The sequence below is a fragment of the Staurois parvus genome, unplaced genomic scaffold, assembly GCF_062004578.1.
Source record: "Staurois parvus isolate SC_StPar_1 unplaced genomic scaffold, SC_StPar_1.0 ptg000568l, whole genome shotgun sequence".
Lineage (NCBI taxonomy): Eukaryota > Metazoa > Chordata > Amphibia > Anura > Ranidae > Staurois > Staurois parvus.
Window position 1 is genome coordinate 874,514 of NW_028318364.1, and position 15,807 is coordinate 890,320.

Consider the following 15,807-nt stretch of genomic DNA (forward strand, 5'->3'; position numbering starts at 1 on the left):
TATTTGCATACTGTCGGCGTGAAGCGGTTAAAGCAGGTCTTCATAATTTTTTTTTTTACATCTCTTTTACAACATACACTATATTGCCAAAAGTATTGGGACACCCCTCCAAATCATTGGATTCAGGTATTCCAATCACATCCATGGCCACAAGAGTATAAAATAAAGCACCTAGGCATGCAGACTGCTTCTACAAACATTTGTGAAAGAATGGGTCACTCTCAGGAGCTCAATGAATTCAAGTGTGGTACCGTGATAGGTTGCCACCTGTGCAGTAAGTCCATCCGTGTAATTTCATTGCTACTAAATATTCCACAGTCAACTGTTAGTGATGTTATAACAAAGTGGAAGCAACTGGGAACAACAACAACTCAGCCACAAAGTGGGAAGCCACGTAAAATGACAGAGCGGGGTCAACCCATGCTGAAGTGCACAGTGCGCAGAAGTCGCCAACTGTCTGCAGAGTCAATAGCTAAAGACCTCTAAACTTCATGTGGCCTTCCGATTAGCACAACAGTGCATAGAGAGCTTCATGGAATGGGTTTTCATGGCCAAGCAGCTGCATCCAAGCCTTACATCACCAAGTGCAATGCAAAGCTTCGGATGCATTGCGTTGCCAAGAGAACGGTACTTGCCTGAAAGCATTGTGCCAAGTGTAAAGTTTGGTGGAGGGGGGATTATGGTGTGGGGTTGTATTTCAGGAGTTGGGCTTGGCCCCTTAGTTCCAGTGAAGGGAACTCTTAAGGTCTCAGCATACCAAGACATTTTGGACAATTTCATGCTCCTAACTTTGTGGGAACAGTTTGGGGATGGCCCCATCCTGTTCCAACATGACTGCGTACCAGAACACAAAGTAAGTTCCATAAAGACATGGATGAGCGAGTTTGGGGTGGAATAACTTGATTGGCCTGCACAGAGTCCTGACCTCATTCCGATAGAACACCTTGGGATGAATTAGAGTGGAGACTGTTAGCCAGGCCTTCTTGTCCGACATCAGTTCCTGACCTCACAAATGCGCTTTTGGAAGAATGGTCAAACAACAGACTCCTAAACCTTGTGAACAGCCTTCCTAGCAGAGTTGAAGCTACAAAGGGCAGGGCCAACTCAATATTGAATCCTATGAACTACGACTGGGATGCCATTAAAGTTCATGCGCGTGTAAAGGCAGGTGTCCCAATACTTTTGGCAAAATAGTGCATCTAACACACAAAAATCAGAGTATTCTGCATTCATTAAAAGTGGCATGGCGTGAATAATGTAGACAAAATTATACATTAATGTAACACAGTGATAAAACTTGGATGCCAGTCTATATATGCCATTATTTACATGGAAGCTTTAGCATGGGAAATTCTGAAGTGCAAGTGGATTTCAAGGTACACATGTATATAACATGAATAAAAATTTCCATTCTTGTGAGTTGGGAGAAAAGTCTAATATTTAAGCCATTTTTAATGCTGAGCTTTTTACGTTTTCTATGACCTCAGGTACTGTATTGAGAGAGTTTTTAGGCCACGGAAATTGAATCGCTGTCACCCAAAAGAACTCACTGAATGTGCATTTGATGTGATTACCCCGTCTGTGAACAGCTACCTGCCTATCGCAGAGACTATCTACACAATATATGAGATCATTCAGGAATTCCCAGTGTTACAGGTATGGTTCTCATCCTGGAAGTAACAAACAAGCTTGAGTCATAAGACACATGGGGTTTAAAGGATAAGTTCACCTTTAGGAGCAAGTTACATGGTACACACATATTTAGGGTGTATCATGATCATATACACCCACTTCCGCCACCAGCACTCCCATCTCCCTGACAGTATGTGGGGGTTCTTCTTCTGCCTGTACCTGCTGTCACAATTCAAAAACAGAACGGACATGCGGGGCTCCTCCCACACGGCCATGTCTTTGCATTCACAGTTACCTGTGAATGAATAGACTATAAGTACAGCCATTGTGGTAGATGGCTTGTAGTTCTCAATGACCTGTGAGGGTACTAATGAGCACTCTCGCAGTTCATTTATTCTTCCTGCCTATATGGGAGGTACAGGCAGACAGCTAACTGAGAGTCAGCAAGATCCAGGCACTGCACCCACAATCTGCTGATTGCTATTGCAATGTATTACAGGCTGCAGTGTAAAACTAATGTTAATACACATTTTCTTACCTGGAAAAAGATGTGCATTCATTACTTTTTTTTTTTTTTACAAAAGGTGAACTTAGCCTTTATTTGGCACCTTACAGTACACCGCAAGGTTATAACGTTTTGGCCCCACCTCCTTAAAAAGCATGGTGAATGAATGTGCAAAACATTACCTGTAGAGAAAAAGGTTAAATTTGTACTCACTTTACCCCCATCTTTTGCATACGGGGAGTGAAATCATCCTTTCTCTAGGAAGATTCCAAGATATTGCAGACTAGACCAGCCCTCATAAGAATCTTTTGCAAGAGCATTGTCTTGTTTTTTTTTTTGGCTGCCCTGTATTCCCCAGGATCCTACGAGGAAGCATAACCTCGCACATGCCTAGGCCTTGCAGACGTAAGGTGAGAGAAGGGTAAGTATAAAGTCCAATGATTTTCTTTACAGGTACATTTTCATAAACTTTCAGCAGGTGAATTTTACAAGGGCAGGGAGCAAGGTCTGACTTGGGCCACAACAAAATGATATATACAGTATATGTTTAAGCTGATTAAATTCATTAAACCTTGGTAACAGACTTTCTTAAAAATCGTGGTTCTTCTGTTATTTTGATTTTAAATTTCCTCTTTAAATTTCATATGAAACAGCTGATATAAAATTCTGTTACAAATCCCATTAATTGTAAACTTCAAAGATTATTTATTTTATGTTATTCTGTTTCTAAGTCCTATGTTCCTTTAACATTTATTAGAATCTGTAAAGCATTAATACTCATTGGGATTATATCCACGACTGACCACCTCTCATTGACGTCAGTGAGTCTTTTCCCAGTACATATCAAACGCTTTAGTTCCCATGCAGTATGCACTTTGATGTAGTATGTAGTGGATTGCTGTATGTAGAATAATGTTCAGTATATATGCAGATGTATGTTATTGCCTGTGTACAGGAAAGCATCCTGGCATGATGGATAGAAAAACTGTGTATTCATGTACCTCCTTTTCACACCACCATATTTTGGAAGAATCCAGTGGTATTTTTAAGATGGTGTACTAAGTAGCATGTCCACATACACTATATGAAAGTAATTTTTTGTACGCAAACCATAGCTGCAATGTATAGTGGTTATACATTGTCTAACCCCAGCCCAATATCCAATATAATCATTATCTACACTGCCTGGTTGAGGGTTGTACTTTATAGGACTTCCCTAGAGGCAACAGTTTGCATGGGAGATTAAAGCTAAAATCATACAGAAAAATGTGATCTGTGTCACTCATTAGGATTTTCCATGTTTACAAAACAGAATTATTTTTTTTCCAGCACTTCTGGTTAGTCTGCCCTGAAGTGTAAGTTTAGGTACCATGCTTGTTCACTAGTCAAGAGAGGCCCAGTCCAAACCTTGCATCCTGGTCGATATAAGAAGACAGGAGGTGAAACAATCCACTAGACTCTGTTTAGGACTACAACATCCATTAAGCGGACTGACCATTTAAATCTACATAAAATATATAATAAAGCGAGCGCTCCTTAAATATTGAAAAATAAATATAATAAGCAGCTAAAGCACTAGAAGAGATCACAACCGCCTCCCGTCCATCAAATAATAAATATAAAGTGCAGCGTTAAAGTATCAAACCAACAGTTCGTTCAAAAAAGTTTGTGCAATATTTCAATTTATGTGGTGACAACCAGATATTAACACAGCTGTGAATGATCCAGCAGAACTTATAAGCAGGAATGACAGAAATGCGCACTCACTGACCGCGCATAGGAAATGCGCATGAATATATCAAGATCAGCAGGTGTCGTTTTCCCTCAAAGAAGAGGTGTCATCAAATGGTGGTCTGCTGGACTCCGAGGACCTCCTCAAGATCAGGGTGAACAATCCGGGTAAAGGCTCCCTCCTCTGGATATTGTATGCAGTGAAGGCTGTGTATTCTGGTCTGGTAACCCCTTTCCCTCGTTTCCTGGCACTCCGGGGCTGCCGCTGTCACGTGATTCCCACTACTTCTCTCGCCACAGTCAAACCTCCCCGACAGAGGAGGGAGCCTTTACCCGGATTGTTCACCCTGATCTTGAGGAGGTCCTTGGAGTCCAGCAGACCACCATTTGATGACACCTCTTCTTTGAGGGAAAATGACACCTGCTGATCTTGATATATTCTGCGCATTTCCTATGCGCAGTCGGTGAGTGCGCATTTCTGTCATTCCTGCTTATAAGTTCTGCTGGATCATTCACAGCTGTGTTAATATCTGGTTGTCACCACATAAATTGAAATATTGCACGAACTTTTTTGAACGAACTGTTGGTTTGATACTTTAGCGCTGCATTTAAATCTACAGGTCTCTGTGGCCCAGCAACTACATTTTGATTTTTTGAGCCTTGACCATATACTCTGCCATCAGGAGCTAAAGTGCAAATATAATTTATACACAGCTGCTTAAAATGTGTTCTTATAACCCCTGGTAAGGTATGCTGTATTATGTGACTGACCGGTGCTTTTGGGAAGCATGCATTTCTCTGTGTGACAGTTCTAACGGGTCTTTTCGTGTTTTATTACAGGAAAGAAATTACAGTATTCATTTAAACCACACATCCTTATTAAAAGCCATTCTCCTGCACTGTGGTGTGCCAGAAGATAAGCTCATCCAAGTGTACAATATTCTTTATGATGCTATGGTAAGTGCTCATGGTTATGCCATGTTCCTCAGCTTCAAACAATGGACTCTGTTCACTAAGCTATAACAATCATTATGTACTTTTCTTTTCAGCAATGATTGCAAAATCTCAAAGTATTGATTGTCATTGAAAATAACACGTCATGTATTCACGTTTGTGAATTGATGCTATTTAACGTTAGTGTAGACAGTCTTTCTCCTTACTTCATAATCTGCACTCTCATGCTGTTTAAATTCAGCAATGTTAAACTGATCACCTTATGTTGACCTAATATTATTTTTCCTTTCTAGATTGAAAAACTTACTAAAAGAGAAGTGGAGGCCAAATTTTGCAATCTTTCTCTATCTCAGAACAATGTACGTGCATTTGAATTGAAAAATTCTTAAACTGTGAGAGTAAAATAAAAAAAAATGTACAGTGCATGCACATACGCAAATTTTCCCTCTTTTTATCTCTTTAAAGACCCTGTAAGTACAGAAAAAATTAAGGATCTAGTAGAAGACCATATATCCCAATTTTCAGAAAAATGAGGCATTGAATCAGAGTGTGGAAGATTCTTTACAGCATTATAGCATCTACTCTGCCCTTAATTCGTGAGAAATGAATGGAAGAAGTCTTCCAATTTAAAGCAATTTCCTATAGCGTGGCAACACAGCTAATATGGATCAATTTTTCTGACATAAATCAAGAATGTGTAGTGCGCCAACTCCTCATCCAACATATAAATGAAATAAAATCCTCCAGTAATCCCATGCAAGATAAATCCACACTACAATAAAAGTCCCAATTCCCAAATCACAGAATGTCCAAGTTAGTGCGTTTAACAATCACTTTCCAAAAGACGTTCTTGTGCTCAAGATACTCTACCTGCTCACATCCGTTTATTCATCTGTTTACATCCATTTTTTCATCCGTTTCTATCCATCAACTGTCAGCGGGGTTCCCCACTGCCAGCTAAAGTAAAAAAAAATAAAAAATTGCCCGCAATTAAAATAGAATTAAAAAAATGGCATGGGGTCCCCCCTTCCATCCTTACCAAGCCATTTGGATTTTGAGGGGAACCCCCACACCAAAATAAAAAAAAAAAATGGTGTGGGGCCCCCCCCCCCAAAAATCCATACCAGACCCTTATCCGAGCATGCAGGTCGGGAAAGGGGGGGGGGGGACAAGCGAGTGACCTCCCCCCCTCCTGTACCATACCAGGCCACATGCGCTCAACATTGGGGGGGTGCTTTAGGGCAAGGAGCTCCCCCCATCCCAAAGCACCTTGTCTCCATGTTGATGGGGACAAGGGCCTCTTCCTCACAACCCTGGGCTGTGGTTGTGGGGGTTTGCGGGCGGGGGGCTTATCGGAATCAGGAAGCCCCCCATTGGCAATTTTTTTTACTGTCATAAAGAGCTTAAAGTCCAAACAAAAAAATATTGAATGGATAAGGGTATAACAAAATTGGCACCCATACTGTTCAGCTCCAATTCAGTAGGGCATCTGTTCATGGATCCCCTGCTGATCAGTAGGGACACCATCTAAAAGGAGTCTAAGCCTCTTCAGCTCAACTGACTCTGCAACTCCCTTCCAATGCAACTGCTCTTTGTTTACATTAGAGATTAGAAGGCTGCCAAGTCACCACTGGAGAAAGGGGGGTAAGGTGAGCCAAGTTGAAATAAGAAGAGCTGCATTATTTTCCTCCTGAACACTGAGGTTTAATTGATCCACAGTTTCTGCAGCTACAGAGGTCAGTGAGGGCTTGTTTTAATAGCACAAGAATATGTCAATGCAGGAATGCCCATATATCTTGGTCACAAGTTCACTTTAATATCTAGCTAACCCATAACCCTAATAATAATTAACCACTTCCCAACTGCTTCACGCAGATATGCTGCTGCAGGGCGGCCGCTGTGTGCTGGATCACATATCTGACATGTAGTTAGTGTTTCCGGAAAGGGCACACGCCTGCTGACCCAGCTGTGCTGTGGTTTGTTGCAGCACAAGCTGATCAGCAGTTTCTGGCCAATGACTACCTGCCCACTGATCGGATCTGTGATTGTAAACAGCACAGAGCTCTGTACAGTGACAGGTGTTCTCCTTTTTTTTTAATTCCTATTTCCTGCTAAGCAAGGAAAAAACAAGATCCCTTAGTAAAAGCACCACATATTACACACATTAACACTTGTTAGGCAGACAGTTAACCCCTTGATTGCCCCTAGATGTTAACCACTTCCCAGCCAGTGGCGTTAGCACAGTGGCAGTTTATAGCATTATCATTCATCACCGTATTAGTGTCACTGTTGGTGTCAGTTATTCTACCACTCAGCCAGTGTCAGAATGCCTGCGGCACTATCATAGTCCCACTTAAATTCGCCGATCGTCACCATTCCTAGCATTTATAAAACAAAATTCCAGTATATATACCATCATTTGTAGACGCTATAACGTTCACGCAAACCATTTAATATATTATTGGGAAATTTTTTTTTACCAAAGACATGTAGCAGAATACATTTTGACCTAAATTTATGGTGAAATTTTTTTTTTTTTCATTTCTTTATTGGAAATGTTTTATAGCAGAAAGTAAAAAAAATACTGTTTTTTTTTTTTTTTGTTTTTTTTTCTAAATTTTCAGTAACTTTAGAAATGACTAGTTGGGAGATATGGAATACTGTAACTTTTCTCTACCTTATTAAGTTTAATGATGTTTCAAGGATAGTACATAAATTACATAGTTACATAGTTAGTCTGGCTGAAACAAGACAAAAGTCCATCCAGTTCAACCATAAAAGAAAAAAAAAAAGTTATGATCCTATACCCACAGTTGATCCAGAGGAAGGCAAAAAAAAACCAGCAAAGCATGATCCAATTTGCTCCTGCAGGGGAAAAATATTCCTTCCTGATCCTCTGCAAGGCAATTTGGTATTCCCTGGATCAACTTTACCTATACATGTTAGTAACCAGTTATATTCTGTGTATCCAAGAAAGAATCCAGGCCTTTTTTAATTACACAATAGTATTGATAGGCATAATGACCTATGAATGTGTTTTCTTCTGTTTTGATGTTTATTTCTTCTTTCAGTTCCAGTTGAATCGACTTTATAAGTTTATTGAACAGAAAGGAGAGCTCCATGAGCTGGCACCAATGATGGCCTCTCTGACAAAGCAGAAGTCAGGGGTTGGTGTCCTAGCAAAGCAAGGCCTGAAGGACCTAGAAGAAATCATTGGATTAGTCAAGAGGCTGGGCATTAAGCTTCAGGTGAGAATCCACTGAAACTAGGAAACAGTTTACTTTTCTTGAGTTATGAACAAGTACAATAAAAAGGGATAGTGTCTAGTTTTAAAAGCATCCTATTACAGCATTCCTTTACTAATGTGTTCCAGAGGAAGGATAGTGTGAATCTCTTTTTGTAGAATCAGTCACAACTGACCTCTGAAAATGAAGGCTTAAATTATTAGAACAAAAGATAAATCTCCCCAGCTCAATAGAAAGGGGTATGTACATCAATATAGTTAAAACATGCACAATCTTCATTGTGCAATTAAAACACATTTAAAATGTGACTGCATTACATATACATCATATGCATGAGACGTTTATTTGACATTATACTTCGATGCTGAGCAACGCATTTCACAAGTTGACTTCCTCAGGATCTATGTCTTATAAAATTAAAAATTAAAAAAATACATAATGCATCTGCATTTGTAATTGTAAGGTACATATTTGACATATAAAGAGTTGCCTATTGTACAACAGAGCAGAAATATATATAACTAACCATGATGGAAAGGGGGAGGAAGGAAAAAAAAAGTAACTGGTGATTGCACCACATGTATGAGGTATCGCTGTGAGAGCAATAATTCTAGGTCCATAATTCATGATTAACTCTAAACTGATAACCTTGAAAGGCCTTTAAAGCATCACCTATCGACAATTTTAGGTATCATAGTTTCACAGGGGGTGTACAATTTTTTTAAATCTTGACATGTCTGGTAACTATTTACTCAATGCAGCATCATCTTACATATTTTAACACAAAATTGGGTATTATATTGTTTTTGTCTGCACTAAAGTTAATTTAAGCATTTTTTTTCCTGAAAATTTGTGTTTGATATTCAGGTGTTTAAATATTAGCCATCTTTTTATTCTCCAGCTCCTTTGCTTTCAGAAAAGATGCAATATAATATCTGGGGGTTCTAAGGAAAAATGCAAATTTTAAAATTTGTGCAAAAAATTAAAAAAAATTGCCCTGGTAGGCAAACTGTTAAAAAATGTGTTCACCCTTGATGGAATGATGTCATATTATGACTTAAACACCAATTGTGTAGCACCCTGTTCTCCTTATGCCTGTTATATAGGGGAGCAGATCTCGGGGCTCTGGCGCATTTGGACTGCTCCCACAGAATCAGCATTTACATCCCTTTGTTCCTGCTGTTGATCTATCCTACGGTACTTCCCATTCAAGGGGCAATTGGGATACTTGGCTTTGCTACACCTACTTTACATGTTGTTAACGTATAATACTTTTATGTCATTTTTGTGTCTCGACTGCGCTGTGAGATCTGTTTGCATGGCCATCAAGGGACTTTGGCTGTATCATTACCTATTAACATGTTAAGTTTCAATAAAAACATTGAAACAGAAAAAATTTATTCTGGGAATGGAGCTTTAGGGCCGGGTCACACCAGAATCGCACAGGAAAGTGGTCCGATTCCTGCTCATTGCAGCACGACTCTGCAGCTCATTCATTTGATTGGGCTGCAAATTGCACTGGATTGCACAAAATGTAAATCTGCAGTACTATGTGATCTGGTGCCTGCAAAAACCCTGTGTTTGTGATCTGCATTTGGGGTTCTGTTAACAATGTATTGGCACTTTCAGCGCATTTTAAATGTGGTGCGGGAAACTGTGTTCTGGTGTGAACTGGCCCTTATTGAGAACTAGGTCTCCTCTTTTATTAAAAGACAGCTGCGATCTGATATTCTCTGAACTGTAAGTTGTTTAACCTCCTCGGTGGTCTGATTATTTCCGATTTTTTGTGCTGAAAGCGGTACCATTTTTTTGCATGGAAATATGTAGTTTTTTATTGTAGGCTGTAATTTTTAGGAATAACTCACTGAAATCTGTACGAACAAGAGTCTAGTAAACATCCCGGGTATGATAAAATTTGAAACACGAAATCATAAATTATAATTTAATAAATAATCATAAAAAATAATAATATAATAAATTTAATTCAATAATATAATCAAACCGAAAACACTGAAATTTGAAATACAGAGGCAAATTCGCACATCGCTGAGCAAAGTCGCAAAATCGTTTTCAGTGTCTGATGACGAATTTCCCCACGAATCATTATCACTCAATTCTGCAAGTGGTTCTGATTTACTATCGCTGTTCTCTAGCTGGTCTAAACCGCTTTTGATGTAAAGGGACGCTTTTTGGATGCCATGGACTTTTCTAAGTTTCCAGGCAGAAAGAACAGTCAAAATGCAGGCAGGGCACAGGACAAAGCAGTAGGGACAAAATGTATGTGAAATGCATTGAAACAGCAATGTTTTACTATGTAATAGTCATTTTAAAAAAAATGACATTTTTTAAAAATTTCAAATTTGCCGACGGTTCCGGCGCCCGTACGTCCCGACGTCACAGGGACCGGAACACGGATGCCGGCATCGGCCGGAGGAGATGGCCGGGGACACTGCAGGGGACACATCGTGGGAGCGAAGGACAAGGTAAGTGCTGTAGGGACTCCCTGAGCAACGCCGCATGGTAAGCCCGAGTGTAGCTCGGGGTTACCGCTCTTTGTACTCAAATTTTACCCCGAGCTACACTCGGGAATACCGCTAAGGAGGTTAAATGGGTTCACTCTTCACTGGACAATACATAGATGTTCATAGGATGTGCTCAGTAATTAGTAGCATATAAAAAAACCTGAGAAATAAAAGGTATTATCTACAGTATTTATTTACTGCTTGGGTTATGTAAGCCCGTGTATAAATTTGAGTCTTGTACATGTTATTTTTAATTTGGCACATAGTTTCACTTTAAGAATATTTTCACAATTTGACAATTTTTTACCTGCCTCCTGCCGGCCATTTAAGGAAATGATGAGGGTGGCGGCTCTCTCATTCTGGGAGGACATCATATGAAGTCCTCTCACTCTAGCTGCGCATGCACGTCCCTGGGACACAGTGGATTGCCAGTCGCAGTAAAGAGCTGATGACACAGGCTCTATTGTGATCAGCTGTGTCCAATCACAGCTGATCGCATGTAAATAGGAAATGCTGGTTACTGGCAGTCCTCTCCTTACGCTGACAGTGCCCTGATTATCAGTGTAGCCCCATCAGTGCTGTCTTTCAGTGCCCATAATTGCCACCGGTCAGTGCACATCAATGCCACATACCAGTGCTCATCAGTGCACATCAATGCCACATATAAGTGCTTATGAGAGCTGCCTATCAGTGCTGCCTTTCAGTGCCCATCAGTGGTGCCTGTCAGTTCCCACCAGCAATGCCCATCAGTGCCCCCTCATCAGTGCCCATCACTGCAACCTCATTAGCGCACATCAGTGAAGGAGAAATATTACTTATTTACAAAATTTTATAGCAGAAACTAAGAAAAAACTTTTTTTCAAAATTGTAAAAAAATTGCAGTTTGTTTAGCACAAAATAAAAAACCCAGTGGTGATTAAATACCACCAAATGAAAGCTCTATATGTTTCAAAAACAATTATAAAAAAGTTGTTTGGGTACAGTGTTGCATGACTGCGCAATTGTCATTCAAAGTATGACAGCACTGAAAGCTGAAAATTGGACTGGGCAGGAAGGGGGTGAAAGTGCCCGGTAGGCAAGTGGTTAAAGGTTGTCTTTTCAGTTGAGTCTGTCTTTAGAGTAAGAATAAATTGCAGGCAGTTTTTCCATTAGGGCCGATTCCTGTAGTGTCATATGTTATGCATCAAGGAAAGGCAGCCCATTATGCCAGCATACCACAATAGATGAAGAAACACACATGACCCTTTTTTTTTTTTTCTTTTAAACAATGCAGCCCACCACAATGCATGGCATATGGGTTATGATGTATTGTGCATTGTTTTCTACTGTACAGTGCATTGGGGTGCCACTGACAAAGAATGCGCATTTCCACAAATCACAAGTGTGAATTGGCTATTGTAGTTCTTTTGTGTGCTGTATGTGACTATACTATCCCTAGCTGTTTCCCTAATTCCCATTCTCCTAATTGTTGCTCAGCATGGCACACACTCGATAGTTTATAAACACTGCTAAGCAGATTGGTGAATTATATCAAATGACCAGGATCTTGTGAGATATGCATGTTTTGGAAAGAATAGGAAAATAATTATTAAAAATAGGTATAAAAGTGGAGCTTTCTTTTAAAGTGGTAGTAAACTGCCAAAAAAAAACAATTTCCCCTGCAAAATAATGACATAATGTGCTAGTATGCAACGCATACTAGCACATTATGACATTATTTTGCAGCGGAAATTTTTTTTTACCTTAGAACGAAGCCTTGCTCTGTCACCGCTGACAGGGCTTCCATCTTCACCTGGCTTTCCTTCAGGGTTTGTGGGTCTGGCCGCTTGTTTGGCCGAGCCGTGATGACGTCACATGCGAATGCGGCAGTGATGTCATCAGCTGTAGGGACAGTGAATATCTACTAAATGGTGCAGGTTTAGGAGATATTCCTTGTACCTACAGATAAGCTTGTTTTGTGAGATTACCTGTAGGTACAAGTGTCCAGTGGGAGTGTACTTCCTCTTTAACCTATGATTGCTTTTTTATGTGTAGCATATCATTATTCAGATAGCATCATTTTTTTCAGCGGAAACACGGGGGGACACAATTCCGGCACCTCCCTCACTGAAAGTATGTAATGGCAAGGAGTGCTGGGGTGTGCTGGAGAGTCTATTGATGCTGGCTGCTGGGGGATCTATTGTTGCTGGGGAGATCTCTTATTGAGGGAAGGGTCTATTGTTGCAGAAGGGTCAATTGTTGCTGGGAGGGATCTACTGTTGAGGGAGGGGTCTGTTGTTGTTGGCTGCTGAGAGATCTATTGTTGCTGGAGGGGGTCTAATATTGCTGTGGGTGCTTTAGTTGCTGGCAGCCCATACAAATGACTTCACACCACAAAATGATACTTGGTTTTGTATTTACTAAAAGGTACTGGTAGGTGGGTAGGCCGTGGAACCAAAGGATGGTGCTTTTAGGTGGGTAGGTGGCAGAGACAAGGGGTGACTCTGAGACAAAAAGCCATAAAGGTAACTCTACACTCATTTACTTATGTTCTGTTTCTGCAATGTTTGTGTCTGCTTTTTTTTAGATGGTGGTAAATTTTGGCCTGGTGTACAAGATGCAGCAACACAGTGGGATTGTATTTCAATTTGTGGCATTCATCAAACGCCGGCAGAGGACCATCCCTGAAATCCTGGCAGCTGGGGGAAGATATGACCATCTGGTATGTGTTATGTAATGGAGAATTGTGGGGGGGACTGGACAGTGAGTACAGCTGGTGAGCAAATAATCCCTTGTGTTTACAAGGTGACACAGAACACATCATAGGAGCATGTGCTTATTATCATGTGTTTAGTCTTTACTGACTTTCTAGCTTTGCAGACCAGTATTTAATTTAGGAAAAGGAACTGTGTCATTTATTAAACGAAAGCTGAACAAACATTCTTTCTGTTTTTATTTTCACATATAACAGATTTGTTTGCATAACTTCCATAATGTATATCATTAGTGACATTCCGAAATTCCAGTGCAGACCCAGACAGCAAATAAACAGGACTTAAAATAAACAAGTTTGCAGGTTTTCAAGAAAAATGTAAAGTATGCTGTCAACTTCATCCTGTTATTGGCTGCTGCAATCTAAGATGATCTGGATGCGACAGCTTTTATATTTGCTCCATAACAGGGGCGGACTGAGAACTCATGGGGCCCCCGGGCAATAGAGGATCATGAGGCCCCTGTCTCCTTGCCCAAGTTCAAAAAAGCCTATAAAAAAGGTACCAGGGGCATCTCATGGGGCCCTTTACTGACCCCGGGCCCTCGGGCAGTGCCCGAGTTTCCAAATGGTCAGTCCGCCCCTGCTCCATATTTCCGCTGTGTGGATAATGATTTCATAGGATAGACTCCTTATTTAGGAATCTTCTCTAGAAGAAGGGTCAGGCCAGGATTTGGCACAGTTCCTCAAAGACATGGGTGGTTTAGCCAATCCAAATCCTGGAACTTATTACCTCACTGCACAAATCTGACAGGGTGTGCCACAATTTAATATACCGTATATACTCGAGTATAAGCCGACCCGAATATAAGCCGAGGTACCTAATTTTACCACAAAAAACTGGGAAAAACTATTGACTCGAGTATAAGCCGAGGGTGGGAACACCAGTGGGAAGAATCGTGCCTCATCATTGGTGTCAGTGGGATTAATAGTGCCCCATCGTTGGTGTCAGTGGGAGGAATAGTGCCCCATCATTGGTGTCAGTGGGAGGAATAGTGCCCCATCATTGGTATCAGTGGGAGGAATAGTGCCCCATCATTGGTATCAGTGGGAGGAATAGCGCCCCATCATTGGTATCAGTGGGAGGAATAGCGCCCCATCATTGGTGTCAGTTGGAGGAATAGCGCCCCATCATTGGTGTCAGTGGGAGGAATAGCGCCCCATCATTGGTGTCAGTGGGAGGAATAGCGCCCCATCATTGGTGTCAGTGGGAGGAATAGCGCCCCATCATTGGTGTCAGTGGGAGGAATAGCGCCCCATCATTGGTGTCAGTGGGAGGAATAGCGCCCCATCATTGGTGTCAGTGGGAGGAATAGCGCCCCATCATTGGTGTCAGTGGGAGGAATAGCGCCCCATCATTGTTGTCAGTGGGAGGAATAGCGCCCCATCATTGGTGTCAGTGGGAGGAATAGCGCCCCATCATTGGTGTCAGTGGGAGGAATAGTGCCCCATCATTGGTGTCAGTGGCGGGAATAGCACCCCATTATTGGTGTCAGTGGAATAGTGCCCCATCTTTGGTGTCAGTGGGAGGAATAGTGTCCCAACATTGGTGTCAGTGGGAGGAATAGTATCCCATCATTGGTGTCAGTGGGGGGGTGGAGGAATAGTGCCCCATTGTTGGTGTCAGTGGGGGGGAGGAAAAGTGCCCCATCGTTGGTGTCAGTGGGGGGGAGGAATAGTATCCCATGATTGGTGTCAGTGGGGGGTGGAATAGTGCTCCAGGATTGGTGTCAGTGGGGGGTGGAATAGTGCCCCATCATTGGTGTCAGTGGGGGGGGGGAGGAATAGTGCCCAATCGTTGGTGTCAGTGGGGGGGAGGAAAAGTGCCCCATCGTTGGTGTCAGTGGTAGGAATAATGCCCCATCATTGGTATCAGTGACACCAATGATGGGGCACTATTCCTCCCACTGACACTTGCTGACCCCTGTTCCAGTATGGTGCTGCTGCAGCCAGCATATGTGGTTGCAGTAGCACCTAAGCACGGCACACTTACCTGCATCTCCTTCACTCGATTTTCGCGGGGCTGCTCAGCTCCGCCTCCTCGCCGGTGATTGGCCGCCTGTGTGCCTTTCATGAGCTACAGTTCTGGCGGCCAATCACTGGTGAGAAGGCGGAGCAGAGCAGCCGCGCGAACATCCAGTGGACGAACCGAATGAAGGAGCAGCCGCGCTTCCTGGACCGGATCGTCGTGGGACCGGAGCCAGGTAAGAGACAGCAGCCCCCTGCAGACGTTGACTCGAGTATAAGCCGAGGGGCCGTTTTTCAGCACAAAAAATGTGCTGAAAAACTCGGCTTATACTCGAGTATATACGGTAGTTAACTCCACTCAGTCGTTCTGTTGACCTGCACTCCTCATGCTATTGCAATTGAAGCTTTAGAGCAGGGGTGTCAAATTGGCGGCCTTCCAGCTGTTGCGAAACTACAAGTCCGATTATGCCTCTACCTTTGGAATTCATGCTTGTAACTGTC

At 41.9% G+C, this 15,807-nt stretch overlaps 1 protein-coding gene across 1 annotated transcript in view; it reads left to right on the forward strand.

The window, feature by feature from the left end:
* Window positions 1-13,320, forward strand: part of EIF2AK4 (eukaryotic translation initiation factor 2 alpha kinase 4) — an 87,429-nt gene extending 74,109 nt beyond the window's left edge. The window contains exons 25-29 of the mRNA XM_089691663.1: window positions 1,488-1,656; window positions 4,709-4,825; window positions 5,116-5,181; window positions 7,894-8,070; window positions 13,156-13,320. Of these exons, the coding sequence (XP_089547789.1) occupies window positions 1,488-1,656; window positions 4,709-4,825; window positions 5,116-5,181; window positions 7,894-8,070; window positions 13,156-13,305 (679 nt within the window). The 3' untranslated portion in view covers window positions 13,306-13,320. The remainder of the gene's footprint in view (window positions 1-1,487; window positions 1,657-4,708; window positions 4,826-5,115; window positions 5,182-7,893; window positions 8,071-13,155) is intronic.
* Window positions 13,321-15,807: the final 2,487 nt, after the last annotated feature.